The sequence below is a fragment of the Procambarus clarkii genome, chromosome 68, assembly GCF_040958095.1.
Source record: "Procambarus clarkii isolate CNS0578487 chromosome 68, FALCON_Pclarkii_2.0, whole genome shotgun sequence".
Taxonomy (NCBI): domain Eukaryota; kingdom Metazoa; phylum Arthropoda; class Malacostraca; order Decapoda; family Cambaridae; genus Procambarus; species Procambarus clarkii.
In genome coordinates, this window is record NC_091217.1 from 11,820,583 (window position 1) to 11,836,412 (window position 15,830).

General features: G+C 45.7%; 1 protein-coding gene across 1 annotated transcript in view; it reads right to left on the reverse strand.

Moving 5' to 3' along the window:
- Positions 1-3,592: 3,592 nt before the first annotated feature.
- LOC123774805 (peptidyl-prolyl cis-trans isomerase NIMA-interacting 4) overlaps positions 3,593-15,830 on the reverse strand; it is a 36,953-nt gene continuing 24,715 nt past the window's right edge. The window contains exon 3 of the mRNA XM_045769427.2: positions 3,593-4,322. Coding sequence (XP_045625383.1) covers positions 4,164-4,322 — 159 coding nt within the window. The 3' untranslated portion in view covers positions 3,593-4,163. The remainder of the gene's footprint in view (positions 4,323-15,830) is intronic.

Sequence of the window (15,830 nt, forward strand, 5' to 3'; positions counted from 1 at the left end):
AATGTAACTCCTCTTGTATATATAAATAAAATAAATGTGCTTTATGTGGGTGGCTAAAGTTGAGTCTTGTATAGGCTATCTTGAGGTTATCTTGAGATGATTTCAGGGCTTTTTAGTGTCCCCGCAGCCCGGTCCTTGACCAGGCCTCCACCCCCAGGAAGCAGCCCGTGACAGCTGACTAACACCCAGGTCAAGGATTTTCAATTCCAGATCACCTTTCCGTTCATTTACCAGACATTTCTGTTTAGTTTACTATGCCTATCCAGTTCCTATCTTGAGACTCATCTTACTACTACCCGTAGTGTCCAACATTTGGCTGTGAGCCTCCTATTCAAATATATATTCTATTACAGTGAACTTTATTCTATAAATTGCTTCAAGTCTGGTCCTATACTTTTCCGTTAATATATTCATGTAAAATATTGCTCCAATGTTAAAAAGGTAAATTATAGATTAAATTTTCAACATTGACGTTTATAAAACTAAAGCACTTGTGTAGCACTTTGATCAGTAGACCCAAGACCATACCAGGAAATATACCTATATTCAAGTATTATATAAAATTTAAAAAACCTATTAACTCAGAGAATGAGAACTTAAAATGACCCAAAATACTAATTTAAGTTGGTTATTATTGACCAATAAACAAAACATTTCTTCTAATAATTTAGGGGGCAAAAACAGGCTACCTATTTTAAAGTATAGGTACATGTGAAGTTTCTCCAAATTTCATTAGGGACAATCTCTGGTGTAAAAGTATGGGTCAACAGGGAAGGGAAGGGGAGATACATGCCTTAGTTTCCACGATTTCTCATAAATCGAGAAAGCATAATTTCCTTGCCCATCTTGTCCACCCAAGTTCTCCAGCCATGACACGTGTTGGAGATGACTAGTAGAACTTTCAGTGCCAAAATGTTCGTTCGTGAAGACTGCTGCAAATTTTGATAATTTAGAATTGGCAAGAAACTAGACAGTGTAACAAAAGTTAGAATTTGTAAGCATGGGAAATTAAATATCTGGTGGTTAATAATGAGAAGCCAACAAACGGTCCCAGAGGGCCAAAGAATTAATGTGTGACCTCCAATGTTCAATAGTGATAAATATAAAAAGGTCAACAACGGGGACGGCTATGATAAATTTTGGAATATCTTCTACCATCACATTTTCACACATGAATACGAGTGCCCAGTGACAAAATCCTATATATTTAAAACATATATATATTTAAAAATATATATATAAATATATATATTTAAAAAATCCTATATATAGTTAAAACCAACATCCAAGGCCTACCCTAACCAGTTGGAAATGCCTGCAGTCGTTGCCAAGATGCAGGAATTGAAAGAGTAACCCGAATCTCATCAACATCTACAAAGAACTACAACCAAATTTTGAGTACGACCCTGCATCCGCAACAGACCAGCTTTTTGTCTTTATTGATCAACAGGGGGTGGCAATTCATGGATCCAAGTCTCTGTCCAAGTTCTGCTCTCCACCTAAATCCCTACACACACCATCAGTCAAGCACTCTGTCTAATCCCTCATGCACTACCAGTGTTACTGAGTCAGCAGTTAACCTTTTCAGGGCACAAATCACACACACTGAGATTATATAAATAAACATATGTACATACATATACACATACATACATACACACACAGCCATGTTTATGAGTATTACATGAACATGTTTGCTGATGATGCTAAGATAATAGGGAAGATAAGAAACCTAGATGATTGTCATGCCCTTCAAGAAGACCAGGACAAAATAAGTATATGGAAAAATGAGAACCGCAGCAGTAGTGTGGAGGAAGAGGGTATTGTGGTACAAAATAACAGCAATATTGCAGAGCCAGGTAATATAAACAATGAGAGCAACAGTGAGACAGAGTGCATAAATGAAGGAATTGGGACGAAAGACGGAGATGGCTCCAAGAGGTAGACAAGACAGACAGGTATAAATACCTTGAAAAACGCAAAACCGGAACATATTTGCAAATTCTATGCTAAAGGAATATGCAAATATGGAAAATTAGGAGCAAAAAGCAATTTTCTGCATCCTCGAAAATGCAGGAACATGTTGGACATGCCGTTTTGGAGCAGGGTGTAGATACTTTCACCCTAAATTATGTCAATTTTCAGTTAGGGACAAAAAAATGCTACAATCTTCAGTGTCCGGAATTCCACGTGAGAGGTACACAGCGTTATAGACAGGAAGATCAATATGACACTACTGGAAATTTTTTTAGAGGAACGCAGAAACAGAGTAGTAAAAATAAGAAGAACAGTCAGATGGAACCACTACAGGATTACAGAGGGGAAGGGAGATACCCACAAGACTGGAATACAAATTATCAACAAGCACAAAGGTACTAGACCACACAACACCCGTCCTACTATCAAAACTGGACGAATCACTTCCAGAACAACACACCCTGGACCGGGGTAGAGTGGGGGGGGAGACCTACCAAAGCCCACCAAAAGTGACAGGCAATGTGGGAAATCATTCATATTTGCAAACATATAAGGCTTGAAACCAAAATCAAGAAATAAAGTTAAGTTCATAAATGGCCTCCTAATAGAATCGAACTCAATATTTGGTGCATTTACCCACACAAAAGACCACATGGATAGTGAAATCTGGATTCCGAATTATAATCTATATAGATGTGACAGTAATTAGGTCAAGTGGAGGAGTAGGTCTGTACATTAAAGAGGAGCTGGCATGCACAGAGCTCCTGAACTCGTCCAATGAGGTGGTAGAGGTACTTGGAATCAAGGTAGAAAATATGAATCTACTTATTATTTTAATATACAAACCGCCAGATGCAACAGTTGAGGAATTCACTGAACAGATCTACAAAATAGAGAATATCCTTGATAACCTAGCAAACCCAGTACCAGATATCATCTTCCTTGGAGACTTCAATCTACCCAGTTTAAAATGGAGAATAGTAAACAATAACATCATAGCAGGAAGTCAACCTGGAAATAACCAACCACAGGTCAGAGAACTACTGAGATTCTGTGACAAATTCTCGCTCAGTCAGCAGATTACAGAACCAACTAGGAACGAAAACACGCTGGACCCGATATTCACGAACAATGAGGAGCTAATCAGAGACATTACCTGGTTGATGGGGTTCTGGGAGTAGTTCTACTCCCAAAGCCTGGCCCGAGGCCAGACTTGACTTGTGAGAGTTTGGTCCACCAGGCTGTTGCTTGGAGCGGCCCGCAGGCCCACATACCCACCACAGCCCGGTTGGTCCGGCACTCCTTGGAGGAATAAATCTAGTTTCCTCTTGAAAATGTCCACGGTTGTTCCTGTAATATTTCTGATGCTCGCTGGTAGGACGTTGAACATAATAAGAGCCTAGCCATAATTATTAACAATCTGTATAAGTTAAAGCAAATAAAGCTGCTTATTCTGACTATTCCTGCAAGGTAGCATGGTGACCCCATCCTGCAGTTTTTAGTGATGTGGTTAAGATGAAGCAGCTTCATATTTAATTTTAGTTAATAATTTATCAAGACACCATATTCCTTAGAAAATATTACATTTTGTAATGGCTCTTAATAAAACACAATAATGTGGATGAATTTTATTCTTACAATTTTGAAAAAGAAAATCTTGTGGGCTCACCAGTTCTTTTCAGGCACTTTAATTATTATGGCATATGTTCTGGCATATGCAGAGCAAGGGTCAATGTACTAAATCTAAAATGTGAATCATATTATTGTACAGTATATAAATAAAATCTTGCTAAAATAATTTTAACTTTACTTCATAATTATTATTTAACATGGCAACTTTATGATTTCATGAAGTCTGGGGGAAAAAAGCCTGTTAGGTTTATCAAAATCCCCCTAAGGCTAGGACAACTACTGACTTGCCAAGGATGCAACCCACAACAGTTTCCTGATTCCAAGGTTCCTATTTACTGCTAGGTGAATAGAGGTGAAAGTTGAAAGGAAATTTTGCATAAATACTTGTCCTGCTGCAGGAATTGTACCAGGGACTTTTTAGCTGTGATCTGACATTGATACTGTACCTCTCTAAGTTGTAAAGAAAATAGAAATTTTCACATTTTTAAGAATAAATAACCAACATAACTGACCAAGCAAAACCTTTATATCATATAAGTAAGGAATATAGGCTATCATTTTTTGCCCTCAACCATAATAATATGATAGCCAAACTTAGTTTTCACTGGCGGGTCAGTATATACAGGATTTCCAAGGGTTGATACTGGTAAAGCAAAGGCAGCATCTTGAAATGGGCCAACCATTGAACCTCGTGTCATCCAACCAAGGTCACCCTAAAAAAAAGAAGAAAAAAAAGAGAAAAAACCTTAGTAGAAGCATAAATATACTTCTTTTACACTCAATAGTAAGCAGAAACACACAATATTACATGATGAAATACCACCTAGAACACCTAACATCACCCTATAATACTGTCTCAGAGAATATATTATTATTTACACAAGTACCATAATTCACCCATATACACAGTAGTTCAGTCGAGTTTAGTTTATTATGCACCCCATACCCATTATGTGAGTGGTTTTGGAAGAGGTTAGAGGTACATAAGGACTAAGCACCAAAATTTCTTTAGCAAAGTTACAGCACTGATGAGCTACTAACAGTTTGTTAACCCCCTTACACTCATATCACTTGAGAGCAAATGGCCTATATGATTCAGTCACCTGGAGATGATTTAAGGGCCGGAAGTTCAAAAAACCAGCGTTGAATGTAATGAAACGCCATTTTCTGGGTGAGACCCGGAGGCACCCCGGAGCTTTACCGGTTGATATGCTAATGTCAGACTTTGGCATCAGTCATGTGTATGGAGTTCTAGGGCCTACCGGGGACCACGAGCCAGAACCTGGCCCCCTCAGAGAGGCAAGTGGAGCAATGGCCTATAGAAACCCCCGTGTGGTTGGAAGCATTCTATGTCTGCCATCGACCGGGTCAAGCATCCAGAAAGGTAAGCATTCCAAAACAAACCCCTATTCTGGTGAAAATTGCTACCTAAAGCCGAACTAGTGGATAGAACTCTTCAACAGAAAACAAGGAAACTAGTATGACGTCATACGTCACCGCGCCGCTGTCTGCGCAGCTCCCCCCTCCCCGGGAGGGGGAAGGGGGAGCCCCAGACCTCCCACGCCGGCTATCCACCCATCAGTTCTGAGGCTGGATGTCAAAACACGCGAAAAACGCCGACCGGAGGGAGGGAGGGTTGCCTGGGAGTCTCCGGGTCTCACCCAGAAAATGGCGTTTCATTACATTCAACGCTGGTTTTCTGGGGGGAGCCCCGTCGGTTCCCCGGAGCTAACTACCCACAGAGGAAGGTCAAAGGGACAGAACCGGGAGGCGGACACCACGCACCCCCCAAGGAGGCGAGACAACCGGCAGCAAACGCCAACCCAAGGCGCCACAGCCCCGAAAATCCCGGGAACAACACGATAACCACGAGCAGCAAGGCCCCTGCACAAACACCAAAAATCCACGCCCGAAAGACCGCAAGGCCACGTCGCCCAGACGGCAGCGAGAGCAGCGAAGCCACGAACGCCACAGGCATGAGGGAAGAACACAGGCAGCTTAGCCGCAAGAACACGGCTGACCACCCGGGACACTATCACCCGCGAACCGGGAAGAACAGAACCGGATCAACGCAAAACCCGCTCCGGACCCAAACGCCGTGGCACGCAAACAACAGCGGAGGGCTGCCACAGAACACAAAAACGACACCCCCCCGGCCCGACCAACGAAGCACCAACAAACCCTGGACCTCTCCAGAATGCAGCAGCCTCACCCCGCCCCAGAAAAGATGGAGACTGCTGCCACCAAACAACCAAAACGCTAAAACCGAAGGAGCAACAAAACTCAGCGACTCGACCCCCAGAGGCAAAGGCCCAAAGGAAAGAGCCGACGAAAAAACACACCGGAACCGAAGGGGCACTACCAACCGAGGAGAAGACAAAGCACGCTGACCAGAGACCAGGATGGTGCAAGCAGCGCACGAACAGGCCGGAGGTGAAATGACGCACAAGACAGCTGACTAACGGTGCAGAAGCAACACCAAGACCGAAAGCAAGCTGAAGCGGCTCCGCCCGCGCCGCACGAAAAGAGGCGACAGTATGTGGCAAAACGACGGCCCCCAACCCCCACCCGAAACCAAGCCAAGAGTAAACCAAGCTAACAAGAGTAACCACCTAAGAAGGGACAGGAAAAGGAAGGACCGCCAAAACACACCCCATACTGCCGCCAAGAGAAGCACGCAGGTGGGACACCTACCACGAAGCCACCCGACCACCAACTGGTGGCGAGACCGCCAGGCAGAACATAAGCAGCCCCGACAAGGCCCCTCCGAGCCCAGGAAAAAGGCGGAGCCGCGGGAAAATCTCGGGCGTGACCACCGAAACCCAGGCGGCGCAAGGAGACGGAACGTCTGCCGAACAGAAAAACTCCCCAAAGCATGCAAGCCCGCCAGGAGTTCAGAAACGACGGGTCCGACGCGAGACATCGCAAGACCCCAGAAAAACCAACTGGCAGGCCAAGCTAGGAAACCAAAGAAGGCGGAAGGGTCGCCGCCAGAACAGTACCCGAACCAAGGGGTACGAACAACTGCAATAGACCGAGACAAAGAAGCACATCACAGGACACAGGCTGACCAACGCCTAAGAAAACACGCAGAACATCCCTGCTGCAGAGGAGGCAGGAAGAAAGAGCAGAAGCACAAAAACCCCAGGAGAACAACCAGGGGTGGACAATCAGGCAGGGACAGAAAAACCCCCACGCAATCCCCAGGCACAAAACGGCAGCAAAGTGCCACTCCACAACCGGACACAGGAACAAGGACACGCCACCGTGAAACACGGTACCAATGCACACGTGCAGCAACAGGCACCACTGCAACATGCAACATGTAAATAGCAACTCCCTTCTGCAAAGGCAGAGAACGGAGCAGGCAGACCCCAGACAGGGCCAACGGAGACACGACAAAACCCTGCAGGCCCAGAAACCTGCACCAGGCGACCGATGGCGGAGAAAACCCCGCCCGATACCTGCTGGATGAGGTACAGGGAGCTCTATTACACCTGAAGCCCGGCCCAAGGCCAGGCTAGACTGGCCAGAGGGTGGCCCACCAGGCAGCTGCTAGGAGCAGTCCACCGGCCGACATACCCCCACAACCAGGACGGGCCGGAACTGCCATACGAAAACAGGCTAGTGCGCCCTGGAAGTCCACGGACGAACCAGCAAGAAGGCTTATGCTCGCAAGTAGGTCATGTAACAAGCACAGACCTCTGATGGTAATACAGTGTTCCCCAAATGTGCCAATAGCACCACTGCACTCCACTGGTACTATCCCGCAAGTTCTACCAGATAGGCGGGACCCAAGAGCCAGAGCTCAAATCCTGCAAGCACAGCCAGGAGCCTTACCAGGTGAGTACAGAACCAACCCTACAACCCCCTCACCTCACAACAGTAAAAAAGGAGGGTCCCCTGAATGACTCCAGCATGGGTTGGACATGCACATGAGGGGGACAGGAAGGGTTGAAAAAGGGACAGTCACTGGTGTGCGAACGGTCTCAGTCGTACAAAAAGATACCTAAATAAAGACAGGTATATAAACAACACCGCATCCAGCGCCCGGCCAAAAGACGCCAGACAGCAGAAACTCACCTGGCGAATGGTGGCACGAACTTGACACGACTCAACCGTGCCCAGAAGAACCTGGGAGCACCGCCAGGTGAAGACGCCAGAGCCGGACCCTGCCGGACCCACAGGAGAGCAGGGAGAGGCGAAGGAGGCGGTCCACACCCATGACACAGGGAAAACCGCGGTGCCCTCCCCACAACTGGGAACCAGGACACCCCCGGCGCGAAGGGGCACATACCGCAGCCAGGGAGAAGAACGAGAGGCGAAGCACTGTAGCAAAAAGGGCGCAAAACACCAGCACTGAAACACCGCCCAGACCAAAACAAACTCCACGGCGCATGCGCATAACACGCTGGCCGAACCGCACACCCTCCCAGCGGGAAGGCGCCAGCCAGGACTACTGCACGAGAAAAGTAGCCAAAAGAGGAAGCAGGAACAATAAAACCGGCCAAAGAAGCAAAGAGCCCAAAAAGGAACCCAACCGGGCGACAAGCAGCCCAACCGGGCGACAAGCAGCCCAACCGGGCGACAAGCAGCCCAACCGGGCGACAAGCAGCCCAACCAGGCGACAAGCAGCCCAACCGGGCGACAAGCAGCCCAACCGGGCGACAAGCAGCCCAACCGGGCGACAAGCAGCCCAACCGGGCGACAAGCAGCCCAACCGGGCGACAAGCAGCCCAACCGGGCGACAAGCAGCCCAACCGGGCAACAAGCAGCCCAACCGGGCGACAAGCAGCCCAACAGGGCGACAAGCAGCCCAACAGGGCGACAAGCAGCCCAACAGGGCGACAAGCAGCCCAACAGGGCGACAAGCAGCCCAACAGGGCGACAAGCAGCCCAACAGGGCGACAAGCAGCCCAACAGGGCGACAAGCAGCCCAACAGGGCGACAAGCAGCCCAACAGGGCGACAAGTAGCCCAACAGGGCGACAAGTAGCCCAACAGGGCGACAAGGACGAGGAGCCGACAGACGTTCCAATAATGCGAGAAGTAGCGAAAAACCTTCCCGTACCCTCGAGAACACAGAAGCCAACACTAGTCCCGAAGGCACACGAAGGCGCAGGCGCACCCGAGATCAGAAGTCACGCAGAACCCCATCGAACGGGGAAACATGACGAAAACACCGTCCCAAAAAGGGGTGGGAGGAAACATCCACCCACAGGACGGAACCAACCGACTCAAAAGGCCAAGGAACCGAGCCCAGGGAGAGGCCGACGCCCAACAGCACGTACGGCGAGTGGGGAGGAAAAACCCCACTGCGCGTAACCACAAGCCCCGCCTAGAGGGGGATAAAAACCCCCCACGGGGTCCAACGGGGCCAAGGCCCCCCAAGTCAGCCCCTTCCCATCCCTGGGAACCTACACGACAGGCCCCGGGGCCGAGCCGTTCCCCCAAAGCCCCGGCCGTACCAGAAAACCGGGACAGCCGTGAAAACACAAGTGAAGGGAGCCCACTGGCAGACTCGTACAACACGGCTGGAGGAACAGGCTCAAATGCCCCCGTCACTACCCCGGAAGGGGAATTCCCCGAGACAACACCATCAAAAACCCCGCCCCGAACCTACAGACGGTAAGGAACCGGCTGCAGGCAGGAAGGGTGATCCAGGGGAAAGACAAGGGGGCGTGGATGGAACCGAAGCAACCAACACCCCCAAGTCCCAAAACGAACTACAACGGGGCAGCCCCGGGGCTCCCGGGGAGGAAACCACGAGAACGTTGCCACCACCAAGGCTCAAGTGCAACGCCCCTGCTGCCCGCACCCGCTTTGTTAGCACAACTGGGTAACCGAGCCACAACGAGCAACCAAACTCGCACGACTCCGGGTTGAAGGTGTCACCGACCCCACAGGCAGCAGACGGAGGCAAAACAGAGAGTCACCCAGAGACAAAGGGCGAGAGCAACCCTCAAACTCGCTGGAAGCGAGGGGGGGACTCTGGGGTCACATCCATCGGACCCGCGCGCCCCCAGGGGTTTCCCAGGGTCCCGAGCGTTTACTATAAGAGGACTCGTGCTCAGGTAATCCCAGGCAGGGTACTGCTAACCGGCACCCAAAGCTACCAAACAACTTTCTAAGAGCTGAACCCCCGGGACGTGTACACTCACGGGGACCTAGCAGGGGTACCACCAGAAAATACTCAGACCACAAGGGACACAAAGGGGCAAGAACGAAGGCAGACCCCCACCAGGTAGATAAACAAAAAGAAAAAGAAAACCCCGCAAGAGGACAGCGTACCCAAGCGGAACAGAGCCGACCGCTATGATTGGTAAAGATAAGCTGCACAGTACCCTGCGCCCCACCAGTGCAAAAACTGCCCCTTACTCTAAGGCGAACAAGGGAGACAGAACACCCGAGCACACAAAGAGCGGCCGAAAACCAAGCAGTAAACGGCCAAGCAGGGGCAGGACCAAGGAACATGTGGAAGGTGGCCCCAAGCCCCAAGGGCAGTACTTACAGGGCACCTAGGGAAGGGAACCCTAGGCGCATGCAGCCCGAGTACTGAAGAATCACTCCCGGCTCACGCACCACCTAGAAAACAGACACCACACTCTAGGTACAGTGCTGAAACAACCACTGGAGCTGGACCACATAACCGTTGCCTATAGCATCAGCCGAAGAACTGATGGGTGGATAGCCGGCGTGGAAGGTCTGGGGCTCCCCCTTCCCCCTCCCGGGGAGGGGGGAGCTGCGCAGACAGCGGCGCGGTGACGTATGACGTCATACTAGTTTCCTTGTTTTCTGTTGAAGAGTTCTATCCACTAGTTCGGCTTTAGGTAGCAATTTTCACCAGAATAGGGGTTTGTTTTGGAATGCTTACCTTTCTGGATGCTTGACCCGGTCGATGGCAGACATAGAATGCTTCCAACCACACGGGGGTTTCTATAGGCCATTGCTCCCCTTGCCTCTCTGAGGGGGCCAGGTTCTGGCTCGTGGTCCCCGGTAGGCCCTAGAACTCTATACACATGACTGATGCCAAAGTCTGACATTAGCATATCAGCCGGTAAAGCTCCGGGGAGCCGACGGGGCTCCCCCCAGAAAAGTATTCAAATTATATGAAAATTGTTTGAAAATGTTAATCACAACTCCAATTATTCGGCATTAGTGTCGTGAAAAGTTTCATCCCAATACGTTAAGAAATGGATTTTATATGAATTAAAAAAAAAATGATAAGAACAGCTCATATTAAATAGAACTGAGGGATAATGTAGTAATAAAGAAATGCAGACACTTGTCTGACACACAAAGAAAAATACTGTAGTAGTAAGGAGGGTCCACAAAGTGCATATGCAGCTGGTGCCTTTCTATCATTGCTGAGTATTACATAATAACACAATAATGAGTATGTTATGCTGTATTTTGTTATATATATCATATATATAAATACATAGCCCTATGCCAATATCTTACTTCCACCAATGTCCAACAACTTTATTTTTAAGGGAATTTTGTTTTCTCTTTTGTTTATCTGATTTTGTTGTGGCTTCTACATCTTGGAAAATGCATACTCATCACTAAGGATGTGAAAATAGAATGAAATTGGTCAACATGTAAATCAGCCACAGGTGACTGAACCTGCCTTAATCTGTTTTGACAGAGTTATTTATAAATTTTAAAACTAATTTCTTTGTCTATTTAGGTTGTACTGAAGAATGGGGACTAGATGCAAGCCTCAATTATATAAAGTATACTTATTATCCTTATTAACCCATTATCTTCATCCCAATATATTTTGTTTTTTGGTGGGTTAGTTTTTCTTGACTTCATTTCAACACATACTCGAGTACGATTGCCAAGCAATATTTATTAAAACTTACAAGATATGACATCAAATCGAACTACAGAGGAACCTCGGGTGATGAACAGCCTCATCTATGAGCATTTCAGGTTACGAGCGAGCCACTTGCAGAAAATTTGTCTTGATTGACGAGCTTTTGTTCGGTTGACAAGAAAACCATGTGGTGCTTGCTAGCATTCCCTTTGGTTCTCACAAATTCTCAGACGCCTCTAACGACAGTGTTGTTGTTTTATCATGCAGGATAAGGATAACCAGAGGGATGCTTATCAGATGGATGGATAAGGCATTTACAGTTATTCGGCCATTTACAGTCAATCAGGCTTTCACAGTCCGTAAACAACATGAGTTTATTGTCAGGCAGTCTGCCTCCTGATCCACCAGCTGGTACCAAGAAAGCCAGCCGTCTGTTAATACCATCCAGATGTGGCTGAGAGGGTAAAGCTGGGGGAGGGGGAAGGCGATAGCGGAGAGGGTCCGGTGGCAGGATGGGGGTATGGGGGTAGCTGGGAGGGTGCAGTGCGAAGGATGAAGGTAGCGGGGAGGGTCTAGTGGCAGTATGGGGGGTAGCGGAGAAGGTGATGTGTGGGGGATGGAGGTTCACCCCACCATCCATCCAGTCCCCTCACCATCCATCTATCCAGTTCATCCATCCATCTAGTTCCCCACCATACCTCCAGTTCCCCCCACCATGCATCCAGTCCCCCTCACCATTCATCCATCCATCCAGTCCCTTCACCATCCATCCAGTCCCCCACCATTCATTCATTCATCCATCCATCCAGTTTCCCCACCATCCATCCAATCCTCTCACCTTCCATCCAGTCCCCCTCACCATCTATCCAGTCCATCTAACCATCCAGTCCCCCCCCCCCCCTCTATCCATCCAGTCCCCTCACCAGCCATCTGAGATTCCCAAAAAGAGAGAGAGCCCGCCTGACTCGGAGGTGCATTCTCCTTCCACACACTAACCCCTCTCCTCCTCCCCACCTCCCCATTGTCTCCCTCAAGCCAGCAACGACTCTTCATAAGGAAAAGTACAATTGAAAACCGTAAAGCAAAACAGTTATAATAATTACATGCATTATAATTACATTATAAAATATATTGATGTTTTTCGGGGGTGGAACAGATTAATTGTATTTCCATTATTTTAAAAGGGGAAATTAATTTCGCAAGACGAGCATTTCACATGATGAGCTTGGTGCCGGAATGGATTAAATTCGTTAACCTAGGCTTCTCTGTACTATATTTAATGTTGAGAACTTTAACGTAATTTTTCTCGAAGAACAGGATTTTCAACGTTGAGACATGTTGTTAAATTCAGTTTCTGTGTGATTCTCCCCATTTTTACAAATTATGTCTATAGTTCTAAGGTGTCCATAATTGCATTTATTCATAAACCTATAACTTTGGGATATATAAATTTTAGCATCTAAATTTTGCACACATTTTGAAACCCACAGTAACTTTTTTTTTTTTACAGTAACTATACTCTAAACTTTCTTGAATTGAAAATTGAGTTTAACATTATATACCATTCTGAGCCCATAATGAATAAGTGAAATATTAATATTTAATAGAAAATTGGTGAAATATTAAGTAATTAACACTATCGCAATCTTTGAACGCCCCTATCGCCCACAATTTTTATCTTGAGTCCGAGTCGTGGACGCGAGCGGCGTCTAGCATTTTATAATATTTGTTAAAAATTTAAATTTTATCCGATCAATCTGGAAGAGGTTTTAACACTATCGGTGACTTTGGACCAGACTCGTTAATTATTTTTCTCCCGAGTCCTAACTTTGGACCGGACTTGCGTCCACTACAAAAATATTTGTATAAATTTCATTTTTTATCCAATCGACCTAGGGATAGTATCAAAATAAGCGCCTTTAGAATGCGCACAATTTGATACCAAAATGAAAGATGTAACATGAAACTTGATGTCTGAACACTTGTATGATTATAAATAGGTTTTTGGTCAAAATTTTATAATTGTTAAAATTCTATTTATTGTGCTATTATGTTGGGACTAGTTTTAAAATGCGCGTCTTTACGTCGCGAACAATTTGATACCAAAATGAAAGATGTAACACAAAAATTTATGTCAGAACACTGGAAAGATATAAATAATTTTGTGATGAGCTTCCAGAATGAAAATATTTGTTAAAATTCCAGTTATTGCTCTATTATTATGGAACTAGTTTTAAAATACGCGCCTTTTTATTGCAAACAATTTGATTCCAAAATGAAAGACATAACACGAAATTTGATATTATCAAACTGAACAAGTATACACATTAGGCTGCAGTGTACAAATTGGTGCTCGTTCACGGGTAACTTTAGGCTTTTCTGTACTCCAAACTTTTGTACATTATATTCATACACATCTGTAGGGAATTTAATTGCGAACACAATGATACCAAAACGAGCGATGTAGCACGAGAATTAAGGTGAGAAAAATGGAACGAGTATGCACATTTTACTGATTTTGTGCACTCACGGATAACTTTTGCTGACTTTAGGCTTTGCTGTTGGGAGTCACGCCAGGCTTTTGGACATTATATTTAAGCACACCTGTAGAGAATTTAATTGCAAACACAATGATACCAAAATGAGCGACGTAGCACGAGAATTAAGGTGAGAAAGCTGAAACGAGTATACACATTTAGGTGTCACTGCGCGCTTACCTGCATGCTCGCCCGCAAGCTGGGTACATGACCCCTAAGTTGACCGCGCGCCTGCCCAGTAACCGATAGTGTTAAAATGAGCGCCTTTAGATTTTGCACAATTTGATACCAAAATGAAAGATGTAACACAAAAATTGCTGTCAGGACTCTGGAAAGATATAAATAATTTTGTGATGATGAGTGTCCAAAATTTTAAATATTTTTTTAAAATTCCATTTATTGCTCTGTTAATATGGGACTAGTTTTAAAATACACGCCTTTATATTGCGAACAATTTTATACCAAAATGATTGAGGTAACATGAAAATTGATGTTATCAAACTGAACGAGTATACACATTAGGTCGCAGTGTGCCAATTGGTGCTCGTTCACGGGTAACTTTGGGCTTTGTTGCTGGGGGTCACGCTGGGCTTTTGGACCTTATATGCACATACACCTGCGTGGAAATTAATTGCGAATACAATGATACCAAAACGAACGACGTAGCACGAGAATTAACGTGAGAAAACTGAAACGATTATACACATATACACAGGAAGAGGCCGAACCCCCAAACATACCAGCGATACAAAGATGCGAGAAACAACTACACGGCAGTGAGGAGAGAGGCAGAAAGAAATTTTGAAAAAGGGATTGCAGACAAATGCAAAACAGAACCAGGTCTGTTCTATAAATTCATAAACAACAAATTGCAGGTAAAGGATAATATTCAGAGGTTGAAAATCGGAAATAGATTCACGGAAAATGAAAAGGAAATGTGTGAAACATTAAACGAAAAGTTCCAAAGTGTGTTTGTACAAAATGAAATCTTCAGGGAACCAGATACAATAAGAATTCCAGAGAACAACATAGAGCACATAGAGGTGTCTAGAGACGAAGTGGAAAAAATGCTCAAGGAGCTAAATAAGAACAAAGCAGTTGGTCCAGATGGAGTTTCACCATGGGTTCTGAGAGAATGTGCACCTGAGCTCAGCATTCCTCTTCAACTGATTTTTCAGACATCCCTGTGTACAGGAGTTGTAGCTGATGTGTGGAAAAAGGCTAACATAGTTCCAATCTATAAAAGTGGAAGCAGGGAAGACCCCCTTAATTATAGACCGGTATCATTGACAAGTGTAATAGTCAAAATATTGGAAAAAATAATTAAAACAAAATGGGTAGAACACCGGGAGAGAAATTATATAATATCGGACAGACAGTATGGTTTTCGATCTAGAAGATCCTGTGTATCGAATTTACTCGGTTTCTATGATCGAGCAACAGAGATATTACAGGAAAGAGATGGTTGGGTTGACTGCATCTATCTGGACCTAAAAAAGGCTTTCGACAGAGTTCCACATAAGAGGTTGTTCTAGAAACTGGAAAATATTGGAGGAGTGACAGGTACGCTTCTAACATGGATGAAAAATTTTCTGACTGATAGAAAAATGAGGGCTGTGATCAGAGGCAATGTATCGGACTGGAGAAATGTCAAGTGGAGTACCACAGGGTTCAGTTCTTGCACCAGTGATGTCTATTGTCTACATAAATGATCTACCAGTTGGTATACAGAATTATATGAACATGTTTGCTGATGATGCTAAGATAATAGGAAGGATAAGAAACTTAGATGATTGTCATGCCCTTCAAGAAGACCTGGACAAAATAAGTACATGGAGCGCCACTTGGCAAATGGAATTT